Source organism: Danio rerio, chromosome 5 (assembly GCF_052040795.2).
Source record: "Danio rerio strain M-AB ecotype USA chromosome 5, GRCz13ab, whole genome shotgun sequence".
In the NCBI taxonomy this organism is placed as follows: Eukaryota; Metazoa; Chordata; class Actinopteri; order Cypriniformes; family Danionidae; genus Danio; species Danio rerio.
This window is the reverse complement of record NC_141025.1, coordinates 7,049,413-7,067,500: the sequence shown is the minus strand read 5'-3', so window position 1 is coordinate 7,067,500 and position 18,088 is coordinate 7,049,413. Positions and strand designations below refer to the sequence as shown.

Here is an 18,088-nt window from a genome sequence, read left to right as displayed (position 1 = left end):
CATTACAAAATCTGCACTTTAAGGTTTGTTTTCTTTAAAAATCAGCAATTTCCACTGACTACGTGATATCCACTATAAAGTGGGTCTCAGATTGTACAAGAAGCACTGCATGAAGTTACATTTCCCCCCGCCATGTCTTAAAAATTTAAACATTTATTTTACCCAAGTGTATTCAATGGAGCTTCTGCCAATCCTGACGGGCGCGTGCGAGTAAACGGCTTTGTGTCTCGTTTTACGCTTGAGCAACTACATAAACACCTGAGTTTATTAAACTGATTGTATTTTAATTAAAGTACAACATCAGTGCTGTAAAAGAAACCTTGTAAAATGGTAAAATGTCACATTAACTGTTCACCGGAAGTTCATCAGTATGGGTAGAAACACTAGCTCTGCGTATATCCTATTGAGAGTATAATTCTTAACCATATTATTGCACAGGACAAGAAAATGCGTTGCTCTGAAATTTGCAAAAAAAAAAAACACTTCATACCTAGGGCTGCTCTGCACCAGGTGTATTATAAGGCCCAGTGAATCATTTTCTGAAGCATCTGGTTCAAAGCTTTGTAAATATTTGTTTCTCCTATCATTAATTTACCAATGACCAAATGATGTTTAACAGAGCCGTATTTTCTATAATATTTTTTTTTTTCTGGAGAAAGTCTTATTTGTTTCATTTCGGCTTAAAAAAAAAAAAAAAAAAAAAAAAAAAAAAAAAAATATATATATATATATATATATATATATATATATATATATATATATATATATATATATATATATATATATAATAATTTAAGGTCAAAATTATTAGCCCTCTTAAGCAATATTTTTCTCAACTTTCTACAGAATAAACCCCTGTTATACAATAACTTGCCTAATTATCCTAACTTTAACCTATTTACCCTAGTTAAGCTTTTAAATGTCACTTAAAGCTGAACGAACACTAGTGTCTTGAAAAATATCTAGTCAAATATTATGTGCTGTCATCATGGCAAAAAAAATGAGTTATTTAAACTACTATGTTCCGAAATGTGTTAAAAAAAGAGGGCTAATAATTCTGACTTCAACTGTATGTCCATCAGGCTCCTGGGTGGAGCTGGAGGGTCTGGTGGCCTCGGCGAATCAAACAGAAGGAGAATCAGGAGCTCAAGGCACCACGGCCTCCGTCCTGCAGGGGGAGCTGGAGCGTATCCTCCTTGAGGCCCAGCTGGAGTGCGAGAGGAGCGCTCAAACTGACAGGTCAGCTCTTTCTACATTTCTTTTGATAGGTTTATATTCGTTCATTCATTCATTTTCCTTCAGCTTAGTCTTAAATTCATCAGGGGTCGCCACAGCGGAATGAATCGCCAACTACTCCAGCAGGGGATTTTAGCTGCAACTCAGTACTGGGAAACACTTACACACCCTCATTCATAAACTACAGCCAATTTACTTCATCCAATTCACCTATAGCGCATGTGTTTAGACTGTGGGGGAAACCGGAGCACCCAAAGGAAACCCACGCCAACACAGGGAGAACATGCAAACTCCACACAGAAATGCCAGCCACCTTCTTGCTGTGAGGGAACAGTGCTAGCCATTGAGCCACCGTGCTGCCCACACTATCTTTTAGATATCCTTAAAACTAACATACTGATACTAACATCTTAACAACTTTATAAAAACCGTTTTATTATTATTTTATTATTATTATATCTATTATTTGACAGGACCTTTAAGCTTGCATAGATATTTGCCATTTTACCTCTGTTTACTTTGCATTTAAACAAGTTTACCAGTGTTTTGGTGGCTTATTAAATGTGTGCCTGCAAAACGGGGAACAAACCGATACTGTAAACATAGTTTGTGTGTATTTCAGACTTTTTATAAAGCTACAAATAGGACATTTGTTAATTCAGAAATGCTTCATCATTAATGCCTCCTCTAGTTTCAGATCAGGCCTCAAAAGAAGATATTTAGGCCGTACTCACACTAGGTACAGTTGCCTCGAACCGGGCCAAGCACGCTTGTCTCCCCTCCCGTCTCCCCCGATGGCCCGCACACACACCACAATCGGGCCTGGGCACGCTTGCGTCACGCACGCTGCGCTGTTCAGTGAGAAGCGCTCTTAGGCCTTGTTTACGTGCGTTTTAGTTTTAAAACAGCGTTTTAGATCAAAAACGATCTGAGTCCACACTAGCGTTTTACCTAGCGTCTCTGAACAGCTCTCCGTCCACACTACGCCACCAAAAACCAAGCGGCAACCTCCCGCTCTCCCTCAGGAAACCAATACGGAAGTAACTAAAACTGCAATTCATCCGAAATTCCGCTAGTCGTGGCCGTTCCTAGCTCCAAAACAGAGCAAATTTCAATTGAGCCCACTGTTAGAATGGTCAACTTTACCGCAGAAAAAAAGGTGTTTACAGCCTGGCACAAAAAAAGATTTTGGTTAATACAGCTACTATTACCCTTCATGACAACTGTGAGGGGGGTGAATTTTTTTATAACTCATCCATTTCCTTTATATTAAGTTATATTAAGTTTGCATAATTAAGGGAGTGGCCACTTGAGTGACAGCTAGGTCTCGTTGGTCACCGTCACGTCACCTCAGCTGAATCCTGCAGATTAGCCACTGAACTCGGCGTATTTATCGTATTTCTGTGTTGTTTTATGTGGCTTTACACAGTCAACTGCCTTTTGGACTTGTTTCCTACAATTATTAGATGGCATGGCATGCTGAGTGAACTTAATTGTGCTCACAAACCATTCACGTGGCCTCCGTTTCCCATGTGAGTGAAGTTATATACTTATATACCATCTCTATACATGTATTTGTTTTATTTAAGATCATTTATCGTTTATATTTATATTTAGAGCTGTATTGCACTCCAGAATCTGTCAGATTGATTAGCTGTGGGCTCTAGAACAGTCATCTGAAGCGTTGTCATACAGTGTTATGCTGGATTTCATCAATAGTCTTACATTAACTAACACAGACTATATCTGAAGTGTTTGGAAGTAATTCGCGTTTTCCTCCTTTTGAAAAACGTCATAAGAACAATGTTTAGTGGCTCAATATATTACAGCAGTGTTTTTAAAAGTCTAAACACTTTATTGATATAGTATACAACCAAGCACAAGTGGTCAGAATACAAACGAGTCGCAGGTGATAAAGTATTAAGCGTTTCTCCCAAAGTAAAGTGTGTCTGAACCAGGTCCAAGCTAAATGCTAGCAGGTGTCTGTAGCTCCGCTCAGTCTCCGCCTCTTTGCCCTTGTTTGGGATCCCGCCGTGGGTGTGATGACGCGTGAACAAAATGGCGACGGTTGGCCGCGCCTACTTGTGGCTTCTTTTGCGCTCTTTAGAAACCTATGGGTGACGTCACAGATACTACGTCCATATATTTTACAGTCTATGCCAAAAACCTATATCACGTGACCATTCGAGCACTCTGGGCATGCGCGTGCTAGTATAAACAGAAAGCATGCGTCTCGCTCGGCATTTGGTTATTGTTAGTCAACAGACGCCGGTTGAACATTAAACGCGATGGCAAAGAAAGCAAGAGAGGTATTTTTGTGGACAGACGACGAGGTCGAGTTACTAAACGTAACAAATTAACTGCACAATGGCGCCTCAAACAGACAATTGTGCAAACAACGCTCCCATTTCTGTGTCCATGTTGTTGTTTACAGTAATGTCTTCCGGTAGCGTTAAAGTCATGTTTTATAGTCATGTGATAGAGGCTTGACGAATAAGGGAAGGACACGCAATGACACAAAAGCCCCAATTAGGTAGCGAATCTCAGCAGCCCCGCCTTCATTTTCAGATGTTTCCGTTTTTCCTCATCCACACTAAGACGGAGCAGCAGCGTTTCAGAATGATAACGGCCTCCCCAGCGTTTTTAAAACTCTCCGTTTTCAGCGCTCGAGAACTCCGGCGTAGTGTGGACGGATGGGTAAACGTAGCAAAACTTATGCGTTTTCAAACGAAAACGCATTAGTGTAAACGGGGCCTCACTCAGCAGCACAGTGGAGATTGCTCTAGTTATATCGTTTCAGTCGTTTGATATGCAGTGACATGCAGTCAAATATTTCGCCAAACAGTCCTTAGGGATGCGGTGACGCAGTCAGATATTTCGCAGAACAGATCCGCCACTTTTGGCGCTCAAACAATCATAAAGCTCTCATGCTGCAGGAATGAGGTCTGCTGAAGCCGCGCAGCTGTTGTGCTGTGAGGGGTTTGCGTCTTTAATAAACTATGGCAGTTTGCGTTCATTGAACAGTAAGAATGATTAATAAATCCATATGAAACAGCCCCTTAAAGTCACGCCTGGCTTTCAGTTTCGGGCTTTGGCGAGTTTTGCACTCACACTACAAACGTACAAAAGCCCAAGTGAACCGCGCTCAGGCCCACCTCTTCCAATCGGGCCAGGGTCGGCCAAGTGAACCGTGCCTAAGCCCGATTCAGTGCACTCACACTTCTTAAACGATCCGGAAAACGGGCCTGGGCACGGTTTGGATAGCATAGTGTGAGTAGGCCCTTAGATGCAAGCTGAAGCCAGTTACCAATGACTTCCCTATGACAGTCAATGGTTACAGGTTTCCAGCATTCTTCAAAATATTTTCTTTTGTGTTCAAATGAAGATTTTTTTTGAGCAAGTGAAGGATGAATAAATTACAGAATTTTCATTTTTGGGTGAACTATCCCTTTAAATAAGAAACATCTTACCAGGCACAGGATGTCAACATGACGTCAGTTTGGAATTGTAAATTGGGTTGATGTCAGATCTAATGGTGTAATGGAGCACATCTCGCAGTTCTGATCACACTACGGTTTTTGAGTCATGGATTGGGACCATTTTTTGAATCAGCAAAAAAGGAGACAAATGTCATTTGCTTTCCATTTATAGACAAATATTACAACAAAAACTATTGGCTCAAACAAACAGAGCTTAGACCCTGTAATTTGAATAAAATTAAAAATGAAGAAAGAAGCAGCTGGAAAAAAAAAGGAAAATATTCAATATTGATCTTTGCTACTGTTGCTGATAATGCTAAATATAGAAATCTAACATCTTGTACAACAGATCATATTTATTTTCAATTAACGATTCACCAATTCACGTTTAAAACTTCATTATACACTGTAAAAAGTGAATATGTAAACAAATTATTTCGATTTGTTACAATTAAATGAATTAAGTTTGACAAACTTAATTAATGACGGTTTTCAGTAATAAATTAAATTAGTTATTTTAGGTGTAACAGGTTTCAGTAATTTATTTTAGAAAACAAGAATGGAACAGTACATACAGTACAGTACTAATCATTCGATATGATACTGTAAATATAATAAAAATAGTAAAAAGTACTTTTATTACAGTACAAAAATTCCCTTCTCTTATTAATATAAAAATAATACTCTAATGTTTTGCGGCAAATACAAGTATTGCTCATTATTGATAGTGAACAATACTTATACTTGCCAGAAATAATTTACTAAAGCTTGTTACACCTTAAATAACTAACTTTATTTATTACTGAAAACTGTTACAAATTAAGTTTTGTCAAACTTAATTCATTCACTTGTAACAAGTCGAAGTAATTTGTTTAGGTTTCCACTTTTTACAGTGTAGTTTCATTGTAGGTGGATCGTTTTTGTAAACCTATTCAGTGACATAATTTCGATGGTTGTTTGTTATCACCCATTGGTTACACAATGTAATTGCTACAACATTCACGAGTCAAGTTGCATTAAATGGTGATTTTAATCTTCACCATAAACATCAGTGTTTATATCTGAACTATAAACTGTTCTTCCAGTACCTCTGTGTTATTGAATTGTTTGTTACTCACTGAAATTTTTTAAAACTGAATCTCTCTCAATCAAACACAGATTTAAATGCAGCGCTTTGCAGGATTAATAAACATGCAGATCATTATTATTTATCTTTCATGTTACGCAGGTTTGAATTGAGATCACGATCTTTTAATGTTTAATTTAATGTTTAATTGTGCAGTTTTGCATTAATATTATGCACTAATGCTGGCAAAAATACCTAAAAACAAAACAAAACTAAAGCAGTTTTAAAAAGTGAAGTTTATTCATAAACTAATTTCGAGAGGATCACGTGCTTATGATTTATCACGGCCGGTCTTGCATTTGCTAATCACTACCTTCCAATCATATGAGCCCTAAGCTACTATAAATAGCCACAGTTTTCAGTTCACTTTATCTTCGTTTGGAAGAAACCCCCCTCCTCCCCTATTCTCCTCCTTTACCTGTGATTGGGCGGCACGGCGGCCCAGTGGTTAGCACTGTGAGCCCCACAGCAAGAACACTGCCAGCCCTGGTTCCACAGGACCGGTGGGTGTTTCTGTGAGGAGTTTGTATGTTCTCCCCGTGTCCGCGTGGGTTTTCCCCGGGTTCTCCGGTTTCCTTGCACCATCCAAAAACATTCAACATACATAACAATCAAGCATTTGTCTAACCCCTTGTGTTCCCTTAGCTACCGCAGTCGGGGAGTTCTAAGATCCACCGAGCTCAGGCTCCCCTCTCGCTCTGCCAGTGGGAGGAAGCCCCGGCCTCAAGGAGCCCTTGAGCTCGGGGCTCTCTCCCGGGACAGCATGCCAAACAAGCTTTTGTAAATCATCAGCTAAGTGTGAACTCTTGAAACACCTTTAATTAAGAATCTAAGAAAGCATTAGGTTGGTCCCACCACAACTTCTTGTAAATAATTATCATTATATTTTACAGGAAAGCCAAAATGTGTTCATACAAGTGATTTGAATGACCGGGAGGCGATCTCTCTGCAATTGTTATGAATGTTGGATTTTCCTACAAGTTCAAAAAAGTTAATAATCCGGGGTCACATGCATTACGATCCGTCGGTTGTGATCCGTGCGGATCAACCGTGATCTGTTACACCCCTAGTCAGAACCCATTGTCAGGCCGACAGCAGTTTCTGATTTCAGATTTTGGTCACTTTCTATCGCAACCTAAAAACAACCAAATATCAACATTTAATGATGTTGTGTGGACGTAACCACTATGACGTCTATCAGACGATTTTAGTTGCTGTACCTGGCGAATAATTCGACGTCAGTATTTGACGTCAATATGATGTTGGTTTAAGATGTTGGCTCTGTTGGATTTTGGCCACTTTCCAACTCAACCTAAACTCAACCAAATATCAACGTCATTTGATGTCATTATTAGACAGCAAAATAACGTTGTCGTTTGACGCTGGCTAGACATTTAATATTGGTCACCTGACATCACAACCTAAATCTAACCTAATATTAACGTCTTATGATGTTGTATGCTTGCTGGGATAGCTGAGAGCCTAAATGAAATTGATCTGGTTCTAAACCTTTATGAGTTTCCTTCATTTGTGTTAAGCAAAAAAAGATATTTTGAAAATCAAAACCGGTAACCATTGACTTCCCTAGTAAGAAAAACTAATAGTATGGAAGTCAGTGGTTACACATTTCCAGCATTTTTCAAAATATCTTCTTTTGTGTTCAACTGAAAAAAAAAAGTCAAACAGGTTTTGAACAAGTGGAGGGTCAATAAACAATGACACAATTTTAATTTTTGGGTGAACTATCCCTTTAAATGAGAAAACCACAGCAGGCACAGGACTTCAGATTGACTTTGTGCACCAACTTTTTGGGGACATTGCATTTTGAGTGGAAATGAAAATCAGTTTGATGTCAGAATCTCAGTATGATGTTGGCTCGACTTTGGATTTTAGTCACTTTCCAACACAACCTAAAATCAACCAAATATCAACGTCATTTGATGACGTTATTGGACATCACAATAATGTTGTCCTTAGACCCTGGCTAGACGTTGGATTTTGGTCACCTGACATCACAACCTAAATCTAACCTAATATTAATGTCTTGTGATGTTGTGTGCCTGCTGGGATAGCTGAGAGCTCAAATGAAATTGATCTGGTTCTAAACCTTTATGAGTTTCCTTCATTTGTTGAAAACAAAAGAAAATATTTTGAAGATGAAAACCGGTAACCATTGACTTCCATAAGAAAAACTAATACTATGGAAGTCAATGGTTACAGGTTTCCTTCAACATATTCTTATGTGTCAGCTAAAGAAAGAAGCTCAAACAAGTTTGAACAAGTAAAGGGTTAATAAATACATAACAGAAGAGAATTGTCATTTTAGGTGAACTGTCCCTTTAAATGAGAAACTTCTGTGTGAGTGTGTAATGAGAGAAATGATAAAGCATCCTTTTCCCAGAGGTGGGTTGCGGCTGGAAGGGCATCTGCTGCGTAAAAACTAGCTGGATAGCTCGGATTAATAAAGGGACTAAGCCGACACGAAAATGAATGAATGAATAAAGCATCCTGTCTGTCCATTAGTTGCCTTTTACATTGATTTTCCTCTTTGATTTCAGTCCTCCACAGGTCGTGACCCCCAGAACATCCGGATCTCCTAAACCAGGCAGTGAGGGCAGCAGCAGCAGCACAGATTGTGTTACTATACAGGTATTTCTTTTTCTTCTAAAAGGATTGTTTTAATAGTGTCATGAACATTTATGGTTGCAATAATAACCGTAGCTTTATGACAGATTGAGGACGTGATTGGTTTAATAGTGTTATGTATTGGCATGAATAAAATGCATTTACGTTTATGTCATGTCATGATTGCAAATGTTTCCCCTTTAAGTAAAGTATTACCAAATTATCTTTACCAAACACTGCTTTTTAACGGTTTAGTTAATTTATGCAAATGTATCATTAAGTATCATCAATCAAGCATAATAGACAAGGAAGCTTCTTTTGAAAGTAACTTTACCAAACTCAGTTTTTTAACTGTTTTTATTAGTTTTATGTAAATGTATGTACCATCAATCAAGCATAATATGATAAAAGCTTCAAAATGACTCTTGATCTCAGACCAAATTTGTATGATGAAATAAAATACAAGTCAGGCTATATTAATTACAATTTCACTTCGAATAAGGTTTGGTTAATCATGTCATTTAGATATTTTTGTGTCTTTTATTTCACCATTGAAGTTCATTTTAGCACTAATTAATTAGCTCTCGATTTTAAGGACAAGCTCTTTGAATGATTATTTTTGATCAAACATTGTTGCTTCCACTTGAAGTCCATACAGTGTAACTTCTGGCTCCTGAAGGCTGTAAATGAAGTGCTGTTTTTGTCTTTCAGTCGGATGAGAATGACCGGCGGGTGAGTGCTGAATGGGTGTGGGATTGGTCCAGTAGGCCGGAAAACCTCCCGCCCAAGTAAGAGTTACATTAACCAGATGTTTTTTTCTTAGTTTGTTTATTTTAAATTTTTTTTACAGATTTTACATTGTGGTGTATGTGCTTGATAGGAAAGCATTTAGTAAATGTGACTGGACAAACAATATCACAATTGTTTTTTAAATTTAGATTCATACAACACCTGAAAGCTAAGTAAATATGCTAGATGTATAGTTTGTTATAATAGGACAATATTTGGTTTAGATACAACTATTTGAATATCAGAAATCTTACGATTAAATAAAATGTAAATATTTAAAAAATCGCTTTTCAAGTTGTCCCTTAGCAATGCATATTACTGATAAAAAAAATAGTTTTACTACATTTACTAGGGGTGTAATGGATCACTGTTGATCCGTGATTCATACGGATCACAACCCATGGTTCGAAACACACATGACTCCCGGATTAATGCATTTTTTTTTTTACGTGTAGATTAATACTATATTTGCAATGATTGCAAAGAGATCACCTCTCACGTCATTCAAATCACATGTATGAAAGCATTTAGGCTTTTCTGTAAAATATAATGATGACAGAAGGAGTTGTGGTAGGTTATTTGGGATGTGGTGGGTTTCTTAGGTTATTAAAGGTGTTTTCTGTCACTACTTGTTTAGCCTGCATTAATGCATTCAGTGTAAGCTGCACGAATAATCATTAAAAGATCGGGATCTCAACACCCACGCAACATACAGTTGAAGTCTGAATTATTAGCCCCCCTTTTGAATTGTTTTAATATTTCCCAAATGATGTTTAACAGAGCAAGGAAATTTCCACAGTCTGTCTGATAATATTTTTTTCTTCTGGAGAAAGTCTTATTTGTTTTATTTTGGCTAGAATGAAAGCAGTTTTTATTTTTTCAAAATTATTGACCCCTTTAAGCTCTTTTCTATTTCTATTGTCTACAGAACAAACCATTGTTATACCGTGCAATGACTTGCCTAATTGACCCTTCGCTAAGCCACACCCAAAAACCGCCATCCACCAATCGTGGCTTATCAACTGTAGCTTCAATTTTGAATTATTCTCTAATTGGTTGCCTATTATGTTGTGAATATACCCCTGTAATGCATACTGCACTCCTTTTTTGTCTGGCTTTCTCGGATATCTCACCTGTTTGCCAAAAATGACATTATATCCCTGGGAATGTCTGACACGGGCGCACACACATTTTAAAAGCCATGCCAGGCATGAAAGCTTACAGTAACTAAGGAGGGCAGGGCTTAGCAAAGGGTCAATTACCCTAACCTGCCTTATTAACCAAATTTACCTAGTTAACCTTTAAATGTCACTTTAAGCTGTATAGAAGTGTCATGAAAAATATCTAGTCAAATAATATGTACTGTCATCATGGCAGTAAAAAAATAGATAAAAAAAAAGATACAATAAATCAGTTATTAGAAATGAGTTATTAAAACTGTTATGTTTAGAAATGTGTTGAAAAAATCTGCTTTCCGTTAAATAGAAATTATTGAAAAATATAAACAGGGGGGCTAATAATTCAGGGGGGCTAATAATTCTGACTTCAACTGTAAATGATAAAGGATTATGATTTGCATATTTATTCATTAATCATTCGAACCGCTGCATTCAAATCTGTGTTTGAAAAACACAGAAACCAAGAAAGAGATTTAGTCTTTAGTCTTTTGAGTTGGTTATGAAGTGACAGTCAAATAACTCAGGAGTGCTGGGATAACAGTTTATAGTTTAGATAAAACCACTGATGTTTATGGTAAAGATTAAAATCACCGTCATGTGCTCAAAAATAAAACCTGTAGGCTGCAATTACATTATTTAACCAAAAGGTGGCATCAACCAGCCATCAAAAATATTCCACTGAATAATTCTTCAAAAATTATCCATCTAGAAATGAAACATGAAATTAAGTAAATAACTGCATCATTTATTGAAAATGAGACTAAAATAAATATGGGTTTTAAAAATTATAATGTTAGATTTAGCATTTTCAGCAACAGTAGTATTAGCAGGGAATTTTTCACAGTACTGAATATTTTACAATTTATTTTTTTAAATGATTAAAAAAATCAGCCCTGGTCTTCACTTTCAAACCTGTTATGATCTCTCAAAGAGATGCCACAGCCCCTGTTCTTCACATACACACGCTTACAACAGTTGTGGTCTGCTAATGAGACACACACACACACACACACACAAAGAAACCATACTGTGATCCGTACCGTGCGGTTTGTGATCCAATAATATTTACAGAAGTAAATCTTTAAAAATCGGTATTTTAGATTCATAGGATGTGTTTCTGGTCCCCTTTAAAATGATGATGAAATAAGTGCCAAACAGCATAATCGAATCAAATAATAAAGAGGTGTTTACATATACTCACATATGTCCTTTTAAAACAACAGAGCACTTCACAGATTGTTGCAGTGTTTGAGTGTTTTGACCTCTGTTAGCCACACAAACAGCTCTGCTTAAATCTCACTGAAGATCATTTAGTCAACACACAAAAATAGCTTGAGCGCCACACCATGAGTCAGCCAATCTGAGCCTTTAACGGTTGGATGAGTTTGCTCTCTGGAGGAGAAACGTCTTTATGCACCTATCCTTCATTACAGCTAAAGCCTTACCAAACTCTTTGAACTGCAGCATTTAATGAAGTAGGATTGCAGGTTTTTGCAACAGAGACTGATATCGTGATGCTATTAAAAGCAAAAACTTTTGAGGAAGCACTAAAAACTTCACTTGGTCAGTGTCAGTTTTCATGACTGTGCTTAAAGTACAAGTCAGAATTATCAGGCCTCTTGAGATTTGCAGTTACTCGCTTCATTTGCGTGTCAAATTTGCTTAATTCGCTTGTCAAATTCGCTTCACAGTAGACGTGGATTCGCGTCATGGGCGAGGCTTCTGTCTGGCTGGTGAATCTGGCTTCGTTGTTAAATGGCTAACATGGATTTTATTGAGAGAGTAGCTGTGCTTTATGTGCTTTAGGAAGGCTGAAAAACAGCGTAGATTTGTTCAGAGTTGACTAGATCACTAGATCCTAATTTCAGAGGTGCACCTTGCTCTGTGAGTTCATCAACTACTCCAGAAACTGTACCTGGATGATGGAAGCTTTCAGCGGTGCTTCCGACTAGAGCCGAGCCCAGTTTGATGAGCTGTGGTCCTGGAGTGGGCAGGAGGATTTCCCCTCAGGACACCAACAACAGGTGCTACGTCATAATCACGCCGCTATAAGAGCTCCTGATTGGTTACAGTACCACAAAGGTCAGCTGAAGTTAAAATTTTCAAAAATTCACCTCATTCGCTCGAATTGCGTCACTCACGCGTCACTTCATTCGTGCATCAAATTCGCTTCACAATAGACGTGGATTTGCGTCATGGACGGCGTTTCTGTCTGCCTGGTGAATTTGGCTTCGTTGTTAAATGGCTAACATGGATTTTATTAAGAGAGTAGCTGTGCTTTATGTGCTTTAGGAAGGCTGAAAAACAGCATAGATTCGTTCAGTGCCGTGTCTGAGTCCACTAGATGCTTTTAGTGGTGAAACAGCTCTGTGAGCTCATAAACTCCTCCAGAAACTGAACTGAGCCCAGTTTGATGTGCTGTTGTCTGGTGTCAGCAGAAGGATTTCCCCTCAGGACACCAACACCAGGCACTACGTCATAATCATGCCTCTACAAGAGCAACACGGTGCTAATCTCTGCTCAAGTTCAGAGCAAATTAAGTGATTGGTGCATTAAGAGCGTCAAACTTAAAAAATGTTCAATTCGTGCCGCCTCATTCACGTGAAACGCGCCCCAGGATATCTATTCATGTCTTTACATTGACTTAACATGTAAATGACTCATGCTTGACGCTTCATCTGCGTCTAGTGTGAACGCACCACAAGAGAGCTTTTTAAAGCGCTTCCTTGTCCTGATGAATAAAGGGACCAAGCTGAAGGAAAATGAATGGATGAATAAATATGCATGCGATATTCATTCATTCATTCATTTTCCTTTGACTTAGTCCCTTTATTCATCAGGGGTCGCCACAGCAGAATGAACCCTCAACTTATCCAGCATACGTTTTACACAGCAGATGCCCTTCCAGCCGCTACCCAGGACTGGGAAGCACTCATACACTCTCGCATTCACATCCACACTCATAAACTATGGCCAATTTAGCTTATTCAAGTCACCTATAGACCATTTCACTGTGGTCATGTCATTGGACCATGAACATTTCCTGTTCTTATCAAACTCTCAGTAACATTTCAATCTTAATTTATTGTTAAAACAGCTATCATAACGTTATTTATCAATAATTGGCTATTTTTAGATTTTCAGAAGCTATAGAAATTTAGTATGTAAAACAGGAAATCCGTTGCGACCATTGTTTTTGTTTACATGTAATGTAATGTAATGTTTATTTATATAGCGCATTTATTGTGTATGGCCATACACCCAAAGCGCTTCACAATCATGAGGGGGGTCTCTCCACACCACCACCAGTGTGCAGCATCCACTTGGATGATGCAACGGCAGCCACAGGACAACGGCGCCAGTGCGCTCACCACACACCAGCTATTGGTGGAGTGGAGAGACAGTGATAGAGCAAATTCTGTGGAAAGGGATGATTGGGAGGCCATGATCGTATGGGCCGATAGAGGGATTTTGGCCAGGACACTGGGGTTACACCTCTGCTCTTTCACGAGAAGTGCCATGGGATTTTTAATGACCACAGAGAGTCAGGACCTCGATTTAACGTCTCATCCGAAAGACGGTGCCCACTGACAGTGTAGTGTCCCCTTCACTTTTACTGGGGCATTAGGACTCACACAGACCACAGGTTGAGCGCCCCCTGCTGGCCTCACTAACACCACTTCCAACAGCAACCTAGTGTTCCCTAGTGGTCTCTCATCCAGGTACTGACCAGGCTCAGCCGTGCTTAACTTCAGTGAGTAACCGGTCTTGGGCTGCAGGGTGATATTGCTGTACATCCCTCAAAATGATTTATAGCGCATATCTTTGTACTTGTGGGGGAACTGGAGCACCCGGAGGAAACCCACTCCAACATACAAACTCCACACCGAAACGCCAACTGACCCAGCTGGGGCTCGAACCAGTGACCTTCTTCCTGTGAGGCGACAGTGCTAATATGCATATATAATTATAATGAAAATATGGAAACAAAAATGGAAGCTGATTATTATTGAAAACTGTCATCTATTTCAGTGATTTTGGAAGATAAAATCAAACAAAACATTGATTTCTACCTTCCTTCTTTTGCTTGTGTTTGAGGTCCAGTGTGATTAGAAACAAGCATTATATGACAGGATTGGCAAGATTTACACTGAGATTAAAATCCTTAATCTGTTTCGGAGAACTTTAGCTTAAAACACCTTTCAGATTCACGTGGTGCATGCTTGTTCGACTCAACTGCATGGCTTCATTTTGGTTTCATAAGCATCTTATTTATAGTACCTGAAAATCTGAGACAATAAAAATTAGTGTAAGAAAATAGACATTTGCGTTTATCAGAATAAAATAATGTTTTACACAAATGAATAATCAATTAATCTGTCCATTCATTCATTCATTTTTGTAAAAATCTAATTAAAAAAAAATCTTATTGTCGTTCAACATGGCATATATACTCTTACCGGCCACTTTATTAGGTACACCTGTCCAACTGCTCATTAACGCAAATTTTAATCAGCCAATCACATGGCAGCAACTCAATACATTTAGGCATGTAGACATGGTCAAGACGATCTGCTGCAGGTCAAAGCGAGCATCAGAATGGGGATGGTTGTTAGTGCCAGACGGGCTGGTCTGAGTATTTCAGAAACTGCTGATCTACTACTATCAACCATCTCTAGGATCTACAGAGAATGGTCTGAAAAAGAGAAAATACCCAGTGAGTGGCAGTTCTGTGGACGCAAATGCCTTGCTGATGCCAGAGGTCAGAGGAGAATGGCCAGACTGGTTCCAGTTAATAGAAAGGCAACAGTAACTCAAATAAGCACTCGTTACAACAGAGGTTTGCAGAAGAGCATTGCTGAACACACAACACGTCCAACCTTGAGGCGGATGGGCTACAGCAGCAGAAGACCACACCTGGTGCCACTCCTGTCAGCTGAGAACAGGAAACTGAGACTACAATTTAAAATGGGACAATAGAAGATTGGAAAAACGTTGCCTGGTCTGATGAGTCTTAATTTCTGCTGGCACATTCGGATGGTAGGTTTCAAAATTTGGCATCAACAACATGAAAGCATGGATCCATCCTGACTTGTATCAACTGTTCAGGCTGATGGTGGTGGTGTAATGGTGTGGGAGATATTTTCTTGGCACATTTTGGACCCATTAATACCTTGTCAACGCCACAGCCTACCTGAGTATTGTTGCTGACCATGTCCATTCCTTTATGACCACAGTGTGCCCATCTTCTGATGGCTACTTCCACAGGATAACACACCATGTCATAAAGTGTGAATCATCTCAGACTGGTTTGCCGAACATGACAATGACTTAATTGTACTCAAATGGCCTCCACAGTCACCAGATCTCAATCCAATAGAGCACCTTTGGGATGTGGTGGAACGGGAGATTCACATCATGGATGTGCAGCTAGCAAATCTGCAGCAGCTGCTTGATGCTAATTTAGTGATTACTATATATCCTTACATTTAAAATGAATAAAAATCACTTAATAAATGGTTAAAGCCCAGTGGTTTGAGGCATAGTGTAAAAAAAAAGATGATAAATTCTAACATAAAAACCCATTTTAAAATATTTTTAAAAATGTTAAAAAATGTAAAAAAAAAAATTGTTAAACATTTAACATTCAAAATAAAACTGGGCGATGCAATGGCACAGTAGGTAGTGCTGTCCCCTCACAGCAAGAAGGTCGCTGGTTCGAGCCTCTGCTGGGTCAGTTGCTATTTCTGTGTGAAGTTTGCATATTCTCCCTGCGTTAGTATGGGTCTCTCCGGGTGCTCCGGTTTCCCCCACAGTCCAAAGACATGCGGTACAGGTGAATTGGGTGAGCTAAATTGTCTGTAGTGTATGAGTGTGAATGAGTGTGTGTGGATGTTTCCCAGAGATGGGTTGCGGCTGGAAGGGCATTCGCTGCGTAAAAATTTGCTGAAAAAGTTGGCGGTTCATTCCGCTGTGGCGACCCAGTATTAATAAAGGGAAAATTTATGAAATAATGAAAATATAACTGACAATATTTTTTGGGGGCTATATAAATAATTGCTATGACATTTTAATGGATGTCATGGTAGATCATTGATAAAAGCTTGTGCATTATTATGTTTGGAAGAAAGGGTGTAAGGGTGGCGCAGTGGGTAGCACGATCTCCTCACAGCAAGAAGATCGCTGGTTCAAGTCCCGGCTGGCTCAGATGGCATTTCTGTGTGGAGTTTGCATGTTCTCCCCGTATTGGTATGGGTTTCCTCTGTGTGCTCCGCGTCCAAACACATGCGCTATAGGTGAATTGGATAAACTAAATTGACTGTAAAGTATGAGTGTGTGTGAATGTGAGAGTGTATGGGTGTTTCCCAGTACTGGGGTGCGACTGGAAGGGCATTCACTGCATAAAACTAGCTGGAATAGTTGATGGGTCATTCCGCTGTGGCGACCTCTGAAATAGAAACTATGCCGAAGGAAAATGAATGAATGAATAGATATACATAATGTGACATAAAAATCACACACTGACACAAGAAATTGAACACACCCTGTTTTCCACCCATACATGGATATTGTGATTCTGATGATTGACTTCGGTTATCTGTTTATTTTCATCTCTGCAGGGAGTTTGTGTTTCATCACCCGAAGCAGTCGGGCTCTCTGAGCGTGAGGAAGACTGAGGTGATGAAGAAGGGTTTGTTCTCCTCAGACGTGCTGCTCATCCTCCTGCCGTCTCTGCTCGCTTCGCATGCACTCACACTGGGACTAGGGTGAGCACATTTTTTTCTATAAATGTTTCCCAAATGATGTTTAACAGAGCAAGGGATTTTTCACAGTATGTCTGATAATATATTTTTTTCTAGAGAAAGTCTTATTTGTTTTGTTTCAGTTAGAATAAAAATAAATAAAAATTTTAAGGATCAATGTTATTATGTTGTTATATATTATTAGTCATTTTAAGCAATATTTATTTTTTGATAGTCTACAGAACAAACCATCGTTATACAATGGCTTGCCTAATTCAGTGGTTCCCAAAGTGGGGGTCGCGGGACCCTGGCGCAGGGGTCGCGAGATGATTTGTATTTTAAAAAAAAATGTGGGAACATTTTTTAATTTAATTCAATACTTGTTAAAAAGTGTTTGCAGAAAACACTGATAAAAATAAAAAAACATAATTTAAATTGTAATTAAATGTGTAATTTTGTCCCAGATCTTACGAGATTACGTCAGTGTCAATCACAATCAAGCTAACGTTACATACATCACGCGCAGCAAGACAACGTCCCGCTTTTTTTTTGCTAAAGCTAAATGTTGGAGGCTACAAATACATAATACCTGCTTTAAAAATGAAACGGTGGTTAATATCCACAACAGAAAAACCGAGAGAGGGAGAAAATTCACAGGTGAGGCCGGTTGATAGTGCGAAAACTGCAGTTGCGGAGGGAACATCCGAGAGGGCACCGGAGGTCAGTGAGGGTGAGCCGCAAGAAATGCCCTCCACTTCTGCTAAGGGTGGAGCCCGCCAAACCCATCACTTGGACCCGGCTTACTCCAAAACAAGAAAATACAAAATTGAATATATTAAGTATGGATTTGTGTGTCAAGTCGTAAACGGCGTACAACATCCCCAGTGTGTAGTGTGCTCTGAAGTCCTTGCT

General features: G+C 39.0%; 1 protein-coding gene across 3 annotated transcripts in view; it reads left to right on the top strand.

The window, feature by feature from the left end:
- zgc:73226 overlaps positions 1–18,088 on the top strand; it is a 31,008-nt gene that overhangs the window by 5,145 nt on the left and 7,775 nt on the right. For 2 of the 3 annotated variants that reach the window (XR_015490014.1, NM_205570.2), the window contains 4 exon segments: positions 1,083–1,239; positions 8,400–8,490; positions 9,178–9,254; positions 17,054–17,200. Coding sequence is in view for 1 of the 3 variants with exons in the window: in NM_205570.2 (NP_991133.2) it covers positions 1,083–1,239; positions 8,400–8,490; positions 9,178–9,254; positions 17,054–17,200 (472 nt within the window). In the remaining 2 variants the exon portion in view is untranslated. 3 annotated transcript variants of the gene reach the window in all.